Source organism: Nuphar pumila, chromosome 4, assembly GCF_984573655.1.
Source record: "Nuphar pumila chromosome 4, dmNupPumi1.hap1.1, whole genome shotgun sequence".
Classification (NCBI taxonomy): Eukaryota; Viridiplantae; Streptophyta; class Magnoliopsida; order Nymphaeales; family Nymphaeaceae; genus Nuphar; species Nuphar pumila.
In genome coordinates this window covers 6,137,707-6,154,500 of record NC_143252.1, presented here as the reverse complement: position 1 = coordinate 6,154,500, position 16,794 = coordinate 6,137,707, and the positions used below count along the sequence as shown (strand labels likewise).

At 39.1% G+C, this 16,794-nt stretch overlaps 1 protein-coding gene across 1 annotated transcript; it reads left to right on the top strand.

The window, feature by feature from the left end:
• The first annotated feature begins 1,929 nt into the window (after positions 1-1,929).
• Positions 1,930-16,605, top strand: LOC149839175 (aldehyde dehydrogenase 22A1-like). The gene is made up of 14 exons (XM_090004026.1): positions 1,930-2,041; positions 2,181-2,224; positions 4,180-4,281; positions 5,824-5,951; positions 11,428-11,550; positions 12,506-12,659; positions 12,935-13,038; positions 13,134-13,212; positions 13,476-13,571; positions 13,687-13,824; positions 14,642-14,857; positions 14,945-15,136; positions 15,949-16,092; positions 16,218-16,605. The coding sequence occupies exons 1-14, from the start codon at positions 1,930-1,932 to the stop codon at positions 16,368-16,370; spliced, it is 1,785 nt and encodes a 594-aa protein (XP_089860152.1). The 3' UTR covers positions 16,371-16,605.
• The last annotated feature ends 189 nt before the right edge of the window (positions 16,606-16,794 follow it).

Below are 16,794 nucleotides of genomic sequence, written 5' to 3'. Positions count from 1 at the left end.
ATAAGGTACGTCCTACTCACTCTTTCTTTTCTTTTTTTCTGTGGGGGAAGGGGGGGTTAAAAGTTGTAGTATTCCCTTGTCAAACACCATAACATTTTTTATATTTTTTATTTAATTTGTTATTTGAAAAAACCCAAGGTTAAGTGCAATTCAATTGCACAAATCCCTTATGTCATCCTTATCTTCATACTTCTTATTGGGATTTCATTGGTGTAAGTTGTTCTGATCGAATATAAACTCATAGATGTGATCTATATGGTTCATTCAGTGAACATCAACAATAGCTAAATGGATTTTATTTTGATTCATAAATCAACCACTATAAACATGTCAAATTTTGTTGATTTTTAAAAATAATAATTTTTGTCAATAAATGTAATCTCAATGATTTGATTTCTATCAAATTGACCATGCAAAATCCATCGATAAAAATAACTTACATCCATGTATGGGGTATGATGAGGGGGAAGACATAGGGGATGAATATAACCAAACTGAGACAGGGTGACCTAGCTGCACTAGAAAGACCAACCATGCTTCTAGGAAATCGGTTCCAATCCCTGTCTTCTTACCCCTCATTGAGATTTCATTGATGCAAATTATTTTTTATCAAATCGAACTCCATAGATGTGATCTACATCATTCATTTAGCGAAAATCGACATTTTAATTGCCAAAATCGGGTTAGTATCCAGGATTTTTTAGGGATTCAAAAATTAAGGGCTGACAAAACACATTTATGATTTAAAAAATCAAAAAATATGATCCAAGGACCTATAAGTTAAGATTTGATCAAATTAACTGGTATAATAAGGTTTAAGAGGGGTATGAAGATGGGAGATGATATAGGGGAAGAGTGGCATCTAACTTTGCTTCTAGTCACTTGCCCCAACTTGCAAAACTTTGAGGATGCTCCTGGACCCACAAAGGTACTGTGAGCTATGCTTGTCTGGCATGAGAAGCCAGTGTCCGTCACCTTGTGTTGGGAAGTTGCAGGTTCGAATCCCAATGGTAAGATTGTATAACTGGTAGGGGTATGCTTGACCCATTCTCGATCCAAAAGAGAAATAAACCCCAAGTTGCTCAAGGAGAGAAGGCAGTTCTCGCTAAGCACTCCATCGACATTCATCGGGTCTCTGGCTCCACACCTGACCGGCCAGTTCCCAAGATGGAGGGTGATCAGGTGCTTAATGCACAAATATTTGTGAAATCATATTGCACCTGATCTTTTCACCGTTAAAGATGCAAATGGGTCGGATCCAGTATTGGGGTTTTGTGACTTTTAGCCTTTCTGACCCAATCGGAATCAGACTCTCTTGTTCCTTGATCTGATTCGTTTGCATCCTTACCGTTAAGTGACTCCCGCTTTAAGCCAAGTTTTTTGTTTAAAAAGAAAAACTGCCCATTTCAATGATATAGGGACACGCCATTTTGGCTGCGTGTCCCGGTGACATGATTTGACACGCAAGACACTGTTTTAATATTATTAAATAATATTTTCTTACAATTTAATTGTATTCCAATAAAAGGTCATTTTTTAATGATAAAATATTAAAAAAAGTTTTTTATTGATTAAAAAATAAAAAAAATCCGCGTCCCTTGTGTCCCGTCTTTGAAAAAATGTGAAGTTGAATCCGAACTCCGCGTCCTCGAGTTCCAGAATCATTGTGACATAGACTCATTTTCTGTGGAATTTATCAAGTTAAAACCCGAGTTCCACTTCGTGATTAGCTAAAAATGGAGGGGCATTTTAATAATTTCCTTCCGCTTCCTGATCCGTTCCCTCCTCCTGCATGAACAAAGCAAACTCAGCGCTTTTTTTCTCACATAGATTCCTCTCTCTCTCTCTCTCTCTCTCTCTCTCTCTCTCTCTCTCTCTGATCCAAAATTAGGGTTTCGGTGAAACCCCTCGCTCCTTCCGGTTCTGGCGATGGAGCTCTGGTGGCTTCTGCTGGTGGCGGGCGTCTCCGTTGCGCTCTGCCGCATCCTCCTCATGCTCATCCCGCCCAACGTCCCCTCCATCTACGTCGACGCCTCCGACGGTAAAACCTCAGCATCCCGGCTTCCCCCCGCGCTTCTCGGTGCCTGAGTCTCCCTCTCTCGGCTCCTGCATTGCTGTTTTCCCGCTCGATCGGTGCTTTCGGGATTGTTTTTGGTTGATTCTTTGTTTCTTGATGTCAGTGTTGGATGATGGAAGCCATACCATGGAGGACACTTTCATCTACGTGAGTTTCTCTGTTTCCAGGGTTTAGTTTTTCTGTTTTGGTGTGGTGATGTAATTTTTGGAGTTCTTTTTTCTGCAATGATGCAGTTTTATGTGTGTATTCTGATGTGTTAGATTGAGCATATGATCAATTCTCGGTGTAATGTTTCTGGTGTCATTTAGTTGTGGAATGTGGTTTTTTCAGTTAGAAGCCATTGATTCGGCTTTTGTGTAGCAGGACGCGTCGGTCAGTGGTTGATTCTATGAATTATTTGTTATGCAAGTGTTCGTGATTCATGTTTAGTATGTTGATGCAAATAGAATCCAAAGGAATCATTTCTTTCTGTTTTTCCTCTGTTGAAGTGATTGATTCGGCTTGTGTGCATCTGTATGCGTCGGTCAGTGCCTAATTCTATGAATTATTTGTTATGCAAGTGTCTACCTTTCTTGGATCTGTCGCGCTGCTGTATTTTTCATCATCGTTGCTAGAAGTCCACTGTGTCCCTCACTGTTGTCGATTTCCACTATTTATAAGTGGAAAATTGTGATTAGATTGTGTGCACTAATCATCTATAACTCAATTTATATGTGATCATGATGATTTAGAATCTTAGATCAAGATTTGTGTAGTTGATACTCGCCGGTTGCTTCATGCTCAAAGTGAGCCTTGGGCTCCTCAATGCGTATGACGTCATGAGGCACAGGATTCAACCTAAGGAAAACTGTGATTGCATTGTATGCTAATCGCCTAGAACTCAAGTTATACATGATCATAAAGGTTTAGTCCAAGATTTATGTAGTTGAGACTAGCGCGGTGCTTCACGCGGGGCACAAGCGCTCTTCAATGCACATGATGCTCTTCAATGCACATGACGGTATGAAGCACATGATTCAACCTAAACTGTGCTTCATTGGTGGACCTCGAGGCACACTTTTAATACCACTTATGGGGATAAATCAAAGTTCTGATGGAGTTTTAGAACTCAATTTATATGTGATCATGAAGGTTTAGACCAAGATTTATGTAGTTGAGACTTGCGCGGTGCGTCATGCTCAAAGTTAGTGTTGGGGAAAAAATGCTCCTCAAGGCACACGACGGCATGAGGCACGGGCTTCAACCTAAGTTGTGCTTCATTGATGGACCTCGAGGCACGCTTTTAACAGCACTGATGGGGATAAATCAAAGTTCCAATGGGGTTCTGTGTACATGTGGATTATGGTGTATTGCTTTTAACATGAATGCCCTTTCTACTTGAAGTCATGTTGTCCTTTGGGAATGCCCGGGTACCCTTTGGGAATGTCCTGTTGCATGACTTTCCTGTGATAATACTTTTGTTTTAACTTGGGGAAAGTTTTCAAAGAAATTTACGAATGAGAATATTAGAAAATTTATGAGAAAAAAAACACAACAAAGATGGCAGTCAAACTGGTTAGACAAATCTGGGATGATGTCCTTTTTATTATTGAAATTTTTGTAAGCATCAGGTGAATCTACTTTTTTCATTCACATCATTTGACATATTCTAAATGTTTGCTATTAAGGAAAGTGTACACAATAGAATCTCATTTATGGCTCCAAATTGGTCAGATTCAGGTTGATCCAAGTTGTCCGCTAACCATTTGTGTGCTAGTAGGTCCGCGTCCTAGTTCTTTGAGCATTAATTGAATAATTGTACCTTATTCAGTTTATAATTGGACATGTTCTTAAATAATCTGGATGGGTAATTAGAGACTAGTATAGGCCTTGAGGCTGGTGTAAGTAATCAAAGTTATATCTGGTTTGATTGGATACCCAACTTAATAAAAGTCTAATCTCAATTATATGTGCTGGCTTTGGGCATCCAAGTTTGTTAGCTGATATCTTGGAAAACATTACCTTTGCACTTCTTCTATCATAGATAAGTTATAAATGAAGTGTGTGAATAATTATTATCTATTGAAATGGATTGTATCTCTGACACCTTAATCTTCATGCAGATTCCAAGGAAGGGAAAGGCTGCGCAAGCAGATAAAGTTCAATGCTATGAACCAGCAACGATGAAGTACTTGGGTTATTTCCCTGCAGTGACTGCTGATGAGGTCTTTTACCGCTCGTGAAAATTTCTAGCTTTCTTGACTCTATGTTGGACTTGGGACAGTTCTGCTTGTATTGTTCTGTCGACTCTCTATATTGGTGATTGACAGTGCAGTTTTATATTTGCTGTCTTTTGATCTTGTTAGACCTTGTGGGCAGCCTTTTCTTATTTTGGAGGTGAGCTGGACTTAAAATCCCCATTTTCCAAGTCTTGAGATCAAATCACCACTGATCAGCTTCAAAGAAAAATGCCCATAGGAGCTATTTGTGCTTAGACTTATTGGTTTATTGGAAAAATAGAGGTGCAACTTGGCCTTTCCGTAGTTTTATCCCTCCTTTATTGACTATATTGCCTGCATTGACTAATTCGCACCCAAGCCTGCTTAATGCTCGACTTGATCTTATTTGTTTAATAAACAAGCCAAGCTTGAGTTTAACCAAAAGGCTTGTTTAATTAAACAAGCTGAGCTCAAGCCTGACCGTAAAGCTCTTCATGTCTGTGAGCTTGTTTAAGCTTTTTAAAAATGTTGAAGAATTAAGTATGTACTTTTGTGTATGATTGTTTTGGCATGAACACTTGTTTTAGTGGTAAGAGAGTCCTCCTTTCAAAAGAAAGGTGATGGTCCAGATCTTGTTTCCTTCATCTTTATATAACCAGCTAAAGCTTAGTCTATCTGAGCTTGAACATGTCATCCAAGCTTCAAATTTGGTGTATCTATCCTCCGAACAGAGCCCTAAAGCTCAGGCTTGTGCTTGGGTTGGCTTGTGTGCAACCTTCTGTGTATAGAGGTGTCAATCCCTCCCTCCTCTCATGTTGTCTCTCAACACCTGGGATCTCTCCCAGTTTTTTATGGTGTATGCTTCTAGAGAAGAACACATAGAATAGAAAGTACATTTGATCTTGTGAAAATGAGAGTTAAAGTTTACTTACTTTGGCTTCAACTAGAAGTGGCAAGTGACAGTCTTGGATGTTAGTTGAAAGTTGCAGCAGTCAATTAGTTTTTTAATGCATTTAAGCACTCTTTACTTTCTATTACTGCAACATAATGACCATTTACCTTACACAAAAATTTTGGTCATTTGCAAACATCTCCTTTTCCTTCTCGTAGCAGTGTAGCAAACTTATGACTTCAGCCTATACTTATCTCACCAAGTTCAATCTCAGCAGCCTCAGAACTGTTGAACTGACATGATGATGTAGGAAAAGAGGTTCAAAAGATTCTCAGGATTTCTAGAACGATAAACATGGAAACATTATGCCGATGACTACATGCAATAGGGAGTAAGGAGTAGTGCAACAAATTATTGAAGCTTCATGCATTGAGAGTTAGTCAAGAAGATTGAGAAACAAGTGAGACTATGCACTAGTGAAAAAAACTAGCGATTGCAAGCCCATATAGTCAGATGTGTTTTTTGCATCAATCCAAGTTAAAAGGAGTGTGTGAAATGTGGAGTTATCAAAAGCATTTTAGTCTTTTCTACCTCTTGTAACTTTATGGTTTTCATGATTTTATTTCCAACATTTAACTCTGTTAGGCCTTTCCTAGGTGAAGGAGCATGTACAACAAGCTAGAAAGGCACAGAAGGTGTGGGCAAAGAGTAGTTTCAAGCAAAGGCGCCAATTTCTACGGATTCTTCTTAAGTACATTATCGAACATCAAAAGCTTATATGCGAGTAAGAGCTAGACCTTTTCATATGCAAAAACTCATGATTAGTGTATCTGGAACATGGGTAACTTATGAAGTTTTTCTCTTCTTTGTTGTGAAGTTTTGTGCTATTTTGTTATGTAGAAACTGATTTGTTATATGCCATGCATAAACTTTCTGGCATTCATCTAAGAAATTTTGATGCACTTTTGCTCATTTTCAGGCTTCTTAGCGTATGATTGTCTATTTCAAATGATTTATGAGTAGAGAAAGAAACTCTAACACCCCCAACAATTTAGACCGAAAATTTTGGATTTTTGTTTTTTGAAATAGCGGAAGTGATAAGTCCAAGTGTCGGGCGAATTACAGGGTAAAACAGAGAAGTACTAAAAAGCATTTCATTCATTAACTAAAGCATTAATGTCATTAATTATATCTCATAATTGAAACATGAATCTAACTAATCAGAGTCTAAACATGAATACTGAAAACTGAGATCTCATGGCTACTTCCGTTGCGACACCCAAGCATTATATTTATATGTTGTGCTCAGTGTCCTGTGTACAAACATGTGCAACATTTGCAGTTATTAAACTCATAAAATTTCATGCAACATAACTTGCTAAGAAGAAAATTTTTACTGAGACAAACATGTTTTCTACTTTATTATGAAACAAGGAAAAAGTACCAGCTACAAGCTCATTCTTACAGACATTACTTGTTTCTATCATTTCTACGATCCAATATAAGGATTACAACATTTACACAGAAACTCCTACGAGAACAATGTAAAACTTTTATGTTTATCTTTCACTTACCCTGTGGGTACGCACAGGCATTCGACTTCGTATCGGACCGAGACCATACGGGGGTCTATTATTTAATAACCCGTATGACTGGCCGTATGGATATCCAAAGGGAACGGTTTGTGGCCGAGAGAGAACTCCCCAGTAGCTAGAACAAGAATTAAGATGCACCCTGGAAGCTTCTACAGAAGACTTGGATCTACCACCTAAGACGCATTGGTAGTCCTGCCCCCCCTAACTCCGTGGACTGGGGACCGGGTGAGACGCCTAGCTCTCACAAAAACTCAACTGTCCCACGGAGCTTGTATCATCTACCCTCTCCAAGGTAGACCACGGGTTCGGTAACATACACAGTCTTTCAGGTGTACCCACAGCCCAGAGAATCCGGTAACATATACCGTTTTTCAGGTATACCCAGAATCTCAAAAACTTTATATTTATACATACATTTATCGTTTTCATTTATGTTCTTGTGCGAGCCATCGCACTAAGAGAGATTTCCAAAATCCCAAACCCGCAACTGAGTTCGAATACATTGTATGCATATTACCATTTGAGGTGTCTCATAAGCACCGATATATATATATATATATATATATATATATATATATATATATATATATATGTGTGTGTGTGTGTGTTTCTCAAAATTCGGCTCGACCCAAAGCTCACATTTGCACTTTCGTTTTCTGAGCTAGGGCGTACGCATTCGTACCCCACGAACTATGCCAACCTCGTGGCATGGTTTACTTGCTTTTTACATTTTTTTTCCTTCATGTGTACTCTTATTAAGGTCACAGCGGCTTATCACACCACGTCGGGCTGCCCTGAGCCCTTTCGCACCGTGGCCTCATGTCTGCCACCACCAAGTCGTGCCATCAGGGTAGTGCTCTACCCGCCGTCAGCTGCTTGACAAAGGACTGGACTCACTGGTCCCACCTACTAAACCTGTGTGTGCAAGGACCAGCTAGCACCCGAAAGGGGTTTCCCCCACTGCTGTTGCACCCATGTTAGTGGTGCAGTGCCACCATTGGATCCTGCAGGTCACGGCAGACCCCTATGGGTCGACCGACCATCACAAACAGTGACTTGCGCCGCTGCTACAGCATCTCCAAATCTCGCTGCACACTGCCCGGTGGAGGTTGATCAACTCCGGAGCTTTGAACTAGCCAGAAGCAGGATGGGGTCCAGCCGACCCCCGTCCGCACCCACTCCTTTGCACGCGAAGGAGGGTGACCAGATCTGGCTGGTTGCGGTAGACCTTCACCAACCCGTGGCCGGCAGCGTCAACACCACCAGCCCACCTGCCGAGTACCTGGGTTAACCCAGGTTGACGGAAGGCAGACCGACCAGACCAATCGGGTCTGACCCATCACAATTACGCACTCACCGAATGGTCGAGGGACCAGGGGTAACATGCTGGATATACCATCACCATATTTTTTTTTTCAATATACGTCCCTTAAATGATCTGTCTACACTAATATTTTAGAAACCCAATATGATCAGGTAACGTCCAGAACTGTCACAACAATTCAAGGAAAATGCCCGTTTTACTATGTGGAACGATCAACAGCATGACAGGTTCGTTCTTCTTTTTTTCTTCCATGAAGACATGAGGTGAACTAACTGTTACATGCTTAATCCATAAGAAGGGAATAAACGTAAACTTCGATAATAGCAGTATAACAACAAAGCTCACGGTGCATTCGTGAAGCTTGAGGAGTAGATATGGACAACCATTTTTTTTTTCAATGATATGCACATAGTTTGGGTACTCTGCTGGGCGTTGGACCTTGAATCCAACGGTGGCTTATATGCTAGCCAAAAAGAAGATTCTATTTAACCCCACACATTATGCTAACAGTGTTTTTTTTTTTTTCTTAACTATTGGTGATCAACTGGTTTGACATGGATGTGCTAAAACAGGTTTTTTTGGTTTATGCATTGCACTATGGACGGGTAGTAGTTATGCACATATGAGTCATGTGATCAACAGCATGTATACAAGAGCTTGACTATAAAAAAATGAATCTGGACCTACATTATGTATTAAACAGCATAAAAATTCATTTTCCTTCCAGCGTGTATGTGAAGTTACAAGAAAGTCAGAACCACACCGACATGGTGATGGTTGGTGTCCCTCTCTAATGGAGTCGGACAACCCACGCCCCATCATGCCACACGATGCCCCCCCCCCCCCCTCGTGCCAGTGCCGTCCAAACTCAAACGACAGCACTGCAACAAATTTGTACCACAGGGCATCTAACACATACATAAAAATAAAAATACTCCTTACCTTGTTCGAAGATTCGAGCCGGCGAAGACGAAGCTCTCTCTTTCGGTTGAAGCACCACGTCAAGCAAAGGACGAAGAAAATCCCACGTCCAACAATGGAAGAGAGAGAGAGAGAGAGAGTAAAAACGGTGGAGAAAGACGTTTTCTCTAGAGCCTCTCACTTTCCCTACTTAATTTCCTCAAAAATAGCTTTTCAATTTCGTTTGAACTCATGGGACGTCTCCTCAATCCCGCACGATTTTGGTGGGCTGGGTCATTTCCATTGATGCCCCCCCCCCTAACTTGAGCATTTGTTTTTTTATAACTAACATTTTTTTCATTTTTGATACCCCTCCATCATTTTTGGTGGGATTCCCCTAAGTTTTTGGAAAAGTGAGAGGAGTAGCAACTCTCACCTTTTTAGTGGATAGATGGCTAAAAGATAGGGATTCTTTTAGCCTCCACGTTTTTACCGTTTCAAAAAGGTAAAAACGCAAGTAGTTTTATGCAAAAAGCCTTGTGCACGGAGGGTTCGAACTGTGGTCTACTCCCAAAGGGGCAACGAACCCCACCACTGTGTTATGTTACATTTCGTTGCAAATAATGCCAAATTTATTATACTTAAACCTGTCTGGGCCTATTCTCGCTTTTTATGTAAAAAGGAAAAAACATTTTCCCTTATACTACACGTGTGCTCACAGTGGGTTTTGAACCTGCGTCAAACCCAGGAGGTAACGAGCCTCCCCACTACACCACACTCTCTTTCGTTGTTTGTTTTGGCGGAATTAATTTATATAAACCTACGCTTGACGTTTCCCTATTCAGCGGATTTTCTCATTTCCACGTGGGCTTTCCCGATTCTTCTTATTTTCGCATAAACTTCTATTTAATATACTTTGGATCTCACACCAGAGTCTTGAAGTATGTGAATTTCTCGAGATATCTTCACGAATCGGGTCGGATCTTTGGATCTCCTTGGAGTCCAAATCCGCTCTTTCTTTATTGGGTTCGTATGGACCAACCCGGATTCACTGGAATTCCATTGGATTTGACATAGTCATATCATTTCGCAAAAAATCTCACTTTTATTTATCTGAAAATTTCTTAAAATTTCTGGATTTTACAGAAACCAAGTCCTCTGGGTTATTTTTATCTTTATCTTTTGTCAACTAACAAACATTTTTCATGACTGAACCTAATGTATGCCTTATAGAAAACAACCAGTATTCACATTTTGATGTGCAATTCATGACCATGAATATCTTTTAGGGATGAGTGTTTGCTGTTATTTTTGACCCTTTGGTTGGCTCTAATTTTTTGTTGCTAAGTTCATGCATTTTACCTGTTCTGACATGTTTACGTTGTAGGAAAATAGTTGTCACCTCTCTCCCTTTTGTGAGAGTTAAGCAAAATCTGCTGTAGCTTTTTTTGGTCATGCATATTACTTATACTGGTAAGCAAACTTCCCACGTGCATGCACCGGCGTTTTTATGTTTTTCATGCATGTTATAACATAATAAAAAAAACAAGGGTACGTTATTTGTCTTTTTACCCTGTATTATAGCCTAATAAATGAGGATCCTTTAATGAACCACTATGTATCTTATCCCACTAGAAGCCGACATAATGGAGATTGGAGGCTTATTTCTCTTAAGGGGCCTGAGACCAGCCTTTTTATTACAAATTACATACAGCTATGTAACTAATAGTCATTGCTTTGGAAGTCCTGTGCTACCCTTTTTTGCATAGTTTATCTACTTTCAAGTTTGTGGATCTTCCTGCCAGTTATGTTAGCCTTCTTTTTGTTGCTTTCTCAGTGATCTTCCAATAGCAATTCTGACTTCTTAGGCTATCCACGATATGATGAATATAGTAAGACAAAGTTATATAATCTTCTCATAGAAAAAGTGCATATTTGAGTAATACATTTCTAGATTGAGCAGGTTGGATGTATAAACACATGTACATGTATGTGTTCTACACTTGTGCAACCTGATCCCAACATGGTAACATACATTTGTTATTATTAGATATGATCATTGGCATCTTTAATGAATTGGGAGGTTAACTGAGTATCATTTTTCGTATTTGCTGGGATATTGAAAATCAACTATTTTGGGCTTTTCACACTCATCAAAACAACTAGTAGAGAAACTCCACATGCTAGAACACTCAACTATTTTAGTGAGTTATATATTTAATGTGTGATGGTATCTGATTATCCGCTTTTCTGTTATGAATGTACCGACTTTTTGATATTATAGGTTATTATCCTAATTATGACATATTTTTGCCTCTTCTTAGGAAGGTAGTGTTTAATGTATATGTATAATCCTCTATAACGTTGCCTTTTATGCCAGGTTGACAGGTTCTTTTATAATAGCAACATATTTACATCTGTTCATGTTTTATACTGAATAGAACCTCTTCTCGAGACACTGGAAAGACTATGGTTGATGCCTCTCTAGGAGAGATAATGACAACATGTGAAAAGATAACTTGGCTGCTAGCCGAGGGGGAGTGGTGGCTAAAGCCTGAATACAGGTTAGTATTCAAAAAGTATAAGTGTGGTTTGTTTCACAACTCTCCTTGAGATTGGAACAGTGTATCTAAGTGGCAGACTGAGCTTAATGTCTGGGTCAGAAACTGAATCTGTCATCTTGTCTTAAACATCTTCCAGAAACTTCAATGAAGCTTTACAAATATGAGAAATCTAATTTCTTGTCTATAAAAATATGCAAAATATTATCATGACTTCAGGATATTCTAACATTTTTTTTGTTTTGTCTCATATTTTCTACTGTTTTCTCTGATTATACACTCTCCCTTTTTGAAATTTACAGAGGTTTTTCAAAGCAATTTATTTTAAAATTCTTCAAAGAAATAGTGCTATGAATGTTTTCCTGGTATTGTTATTGGTGACTGTGGTGCATGTGCGCATGCACACACACAAAAGCCAGCTTTTTGGAGGCACTCTGACGATTGAATCATGCATGTTCTCCTGAACACACAGGGGAGGGGGGGTGAAGGGGCAGAAGAAACATTTCTGTAGGCACTGGATGATGATGGAATCCTGGACGGTTGAACATTAAAGTTGCCTCACAATGTAGTCAATGAATTCAAGCTTGTGAAGTTAACTGGATGGCTCAATTGTTTCTGAGACTAGTGAATAATGCAATTTGCATAACACTATGTTGATCTTTAGAAGTAATTCATTTAAGATTAGTCAGCACTTCTCTTGATCTTTTCCCATTTCAGCATGCCAGTATGTCCTCTATTGTTTATTTCTTGTTTCCATGAAGACTGAAAAGAAGCTATGGGCGTGTGATTTTTTTTTTCATTTTTATAATTCTTGTGATGATATGGATTCTGTAAGTGCCGCATTTTCAAGTTTATGGTGTACTGATATGCAAAAATGAACATTGGTGATAGAGTTTCAGAATGATCTAAATATTTCACATTCTATTCAAGTTTTAGATTTGTTTTTTTGTTTTTCCAGATCTTCTGGTAGATCAATGCTGCACAAGACATCAAGGGTGGAATTCCATCCGCTTGGGGTAGTTGGTGCGATTGTTTCTTGGAACTATCCATTTCACAACATTTTCAATCCCATGCTAGCTGCAGTATTCTCTGGAAATGGCATTGTGATAAAGGTACATAGTGAATGCATCTAAGGTTCTAAAAGGTGTGATTTTGGACATCAATGGAATGCACATACATGGGACTCTGATGGATAAAAGTGCTTCTCTTATTATTTAAGGCATGTGTGGCTGATGAGGGCCAATTGATGGTCATTTTGGTCAAAATTTCCAATGATGAAGTTTGCATTCTCGTTGCTATACATGATTGTATTTTTTTCTCAATTTTCCTTTGATCTGTATATTGCTTTGTAAATCATCTGATTATGACAGTCTGCATGTAAATGAAGGTTTCAGAGCACGCAAGTTGGTCTGGATGTTTCTATCTCCGTATTATTCAGTCAGCTCTAGCTTCTGTAGGAGCACCTGATAATCTGGTTCATGTGATAACAGGGTACATATTTGTACGATGGTTTTGCACTAGTTTCTTATTAGTATCTTGAGCAATTTATTTTAGCTCAAAGTTTTAAATTATTCGTGCTATTCCAGGTTTTCTGAAACAGGAGAAGCACTTGTGTCTTCTGTTGACAAAGTCATTTTTGTTGGGTCACCGGGTGTTGGAAAGATGGTATGCCTTTCTCCTGAAATTTTCTGAAACAAATTTTGTGGGGGTATGCATGTCTATTCATGTACTTTAAAAGGATAAACATGCTCAAGCATCAAGGCGAAAAGACTATTTTATGTGGTTAAGGACATCTTTTCTTCTTTAATGATTGTTTTTTCATTTAAAATATTTAATGAACTTTTATTCCAGTAAACAAGTTAGTTGCTGCTTCTTTGTTTGTCATTTTGGATGTTGATCAGAAGGGCACAAATTGCTTACTGCTGTAGATTATGAAGAATGCAGCAGATACATTAACACCAGTTACGCTTGAGCTTGGTGGGAAGGATGCATTCGTTGTGTGTGATGATGTAGATGTGCCCCATGTAGGTAGCTTCCATGCTAAGTACATCTTGTTTTAAACTTGCATATTAGCATGCTCTGAATCTATAAAGTGATTTTATCTCGAGAATGGCTAACGTGATATGGTGTATTAATTAGGTGGCGCAAATTGCAGTTAGGGCTGCACTTCAATCAAGTGGCCAGAACTGTGCTGGTGCAGAGAGGTTCTACGTTCACCAGAATGTGTATTCTAACTTTGTTGCAGAAATTGTCAAAATTGTTAAATCTGTTCGTGTTGTAAGTGCATTCACCTGCATGCGACATTTTATAGTTACATCTAATGTCCTGCATGTTTTTGGCACATTCTTTGGTTCTGCAACAACAGCATTGTTTGTTCATATCTACATGTGTTTCCTGTAGTTATGGCTAGATTATATTAATAGCCTGAATGGTGCAAGTTGCATTTGGTGAATAAATGAATCCTGCATGTTTTTGGCACATTCTTTGGTTCTGCAACAACAGCATTGTTTGTTCATATCTACATGTGTTTCCTGTAGTTATGGCTAGATTATATTAATAGCCTGAATGGTGCAAGTTGCATTTGGTGAATAAATGAATCCTAGATACATGAAGTTACATTCTTTAGTGATGAACATGGTGCCTCCACCGTGCAATCTTATATGCAATGTATTACCATTTTCTGCAGTCTCTGCTGTGGATCTCCTTTCTAGTTCCTTTGATGGCTACGTAGTAGCTAATGATGTAGGACACAACTGGTCTTTACAAAATTCTACTTCTATTAAAAGTTGATTTTCGTTGGCTTCAATATAATGTTCTCATTTTACTGGTTGTTTCTAATCTTAAGAAAGATTAAATCTGAAACTACTTTAATAAAATTTGAGAAGTGCTGGTGAGAGTCATGCTTTTTTACAACTTGAACAATAGGTTAGCCACTTAGAATTTCGTAATGAACACTCGCAGCTAAAACCATCAATGAAGTTTTTGAAATTCAGTAACTTCAAAGTATTTGATATGCATAGGAGCATTAGGATTGTCTGTCATAACTGATACATATATTATTTTGCTGGCTTTAAATTTACTCATCCTTTTGTAGGGACCACCATTGAGCGGGAGGCATGACATGGGTGCCATATGCATGCCAGAACATACTGAAAGGCTGCAGAGCCTTCTCAATGATTCGTTAGACAAAGGGGCTGAGATTGTTGTAAGAGGGAACTTTGGCAATTTGGGGGAAGAGGTTGTGGGTCAGTTCTTCCCACCGACTGTTATGATCAATGTTAACCATACCATGAGGCTAATGCAAGAAGAGGTTTGATCTATAACTATTCACAGATTAAGCTTGGGCTATCAGATCCACCTGTAACAATAGCAGTATTGAGTCATTCCTTTCCTGCAGGCTTTTGGACCTATCATTCCCATCATAAAATTCGGTTCTGATGAAGAAGCTGTAACTCTGGCAAACGATTCGAACTATGGACTCGGATGTGCCGTCTTTTCGGGAAACCAACGCAGAGCAAGACAGATAGCTTCTCAGATTCACTGTGGTTTCGCTGCGATCAATGATTTTGCATCCAATTACATGTGTCAGGTAATTCCTTTGGTAAAAGGTTGTTCTTATCACATGATGGAGCATCAGCTCCGACTTTGCCAAGAGCTCAAAAGTGCTTGAGACTTGAGAATTGGCTCACCTGTGGTTGATTCATGACTTGTCAAGTGCACATGCACACAATCCAAGAACCATGGTTTTGATACCCCAGTTCTCAGAACTGGAGCGGAGCAAATCCAGTGAAAATCACTGTACGTGTGATTTTCTGTGTTTTACATAAAATTGTTGTGCGCGTAGTGATTTTCTTTGTTTGTGCTTTACACAAAATCGCTACAAACGTTAGGGATTTTCTGTTTTTATGTTTTACACAAAATTGCTACACGCATTAGTGATTTTCTATGTTTGTGTTTTACACAAAATCTCTACACGGTTAGCGATTATGTTTTGTCTGCCCAAGTACTATGTAAAGTACTCAGCCCGATCACCTAACCATGCATGCCAGATCCAATGTTGAACACCATGGCTGTGGTTTTCAAACACACCTTGGACACTGCATGTGTATTACTTGGTTACTCTGTCAGGTTGTAACTTGCCTGAATTTTTTCAGAAACTTGGTCAACTTAGTTGGCTGGGCTAGGTGCTGATCATATTTGACTGAGGTATTGCTAGGCTGACTATTGAGGTTTTTTAAACACTGGTTCTAGAGCTTGCATCTGGACCAAAATTTCTTGCCAGTTTTGGAAGTACTCAGCTCTGAAAAAGAAAAGAAAAAAATCAATATTTCATGTTAAAATTGCTTTTTTTTTTTAGATTTCATGGCTTCTGATGCTTATTATTGTTTCCGTTGCTGTCAGTCCCTCCCATTTGGAGGTGTTAAGGACAGTGGCTTTGGACGGTTTGCTGGTGTGGAGGGGCTGCGAGCATGCTGTCTTGTGAAATCTGTCGTAGAGGATAGGTTTTGGCCATACATCAAAACCGTGATACCGAAACCATTGCAGGTACGTCCATAATCTTAAAATGTAGGCAAAAACTCCGCGCCTAGCTTCGGTGCTTGCTGATCCTGTTAGTTTTTTCGTCTGTGAATACAGCTGATTGTGTTGCTCGATTGTAATTTTTTTTATAGTATCCGGTGGCTGAAAACGGCTTTGTGTTTCAAGAGTCGCTTGTTGAAGCTCTCTACGGCTTGAGTATATGGGATAGGCTGCATGGAATAATCAACACTTTAAAGCTTCTTTCAGAGCACAACTCTGCAGGCTTGAAGGGTAATAGTTATTAAGCCCACAACCAATCAGATGCATTAGCCTGCCACGTGGGATAAGTAGCACCTTAAAAGATTCTTTTGGAGCAAAAGTTGGCATCTCAAGTAATCAACATCAATTTCCACATGCATCCAGAAGCTTCCTAAATTTTGCCTTGTAACGTCAATTACGTGGGAATTTTGTAGTGAAACTCTCCTTTTACTGATATATGGTATGCATCCTGCTCGTCTCAATCTGTTTCTTGAATCTCATTCAATCCCTATTTCAAGTGATGGTTAATATATCCTCAAAAGCAAAAGGCTTTAAGAGATATACTGATATTAAAGCTGCATATCATACATCAAAGAAACAAAGCAGTATAAATCTGCAAGGCATGATGCGTGGTGTGATCCAAGGAAGTCATGGATGGAGAACCAGGCCTTTCAATTGAACAAAGCAAAA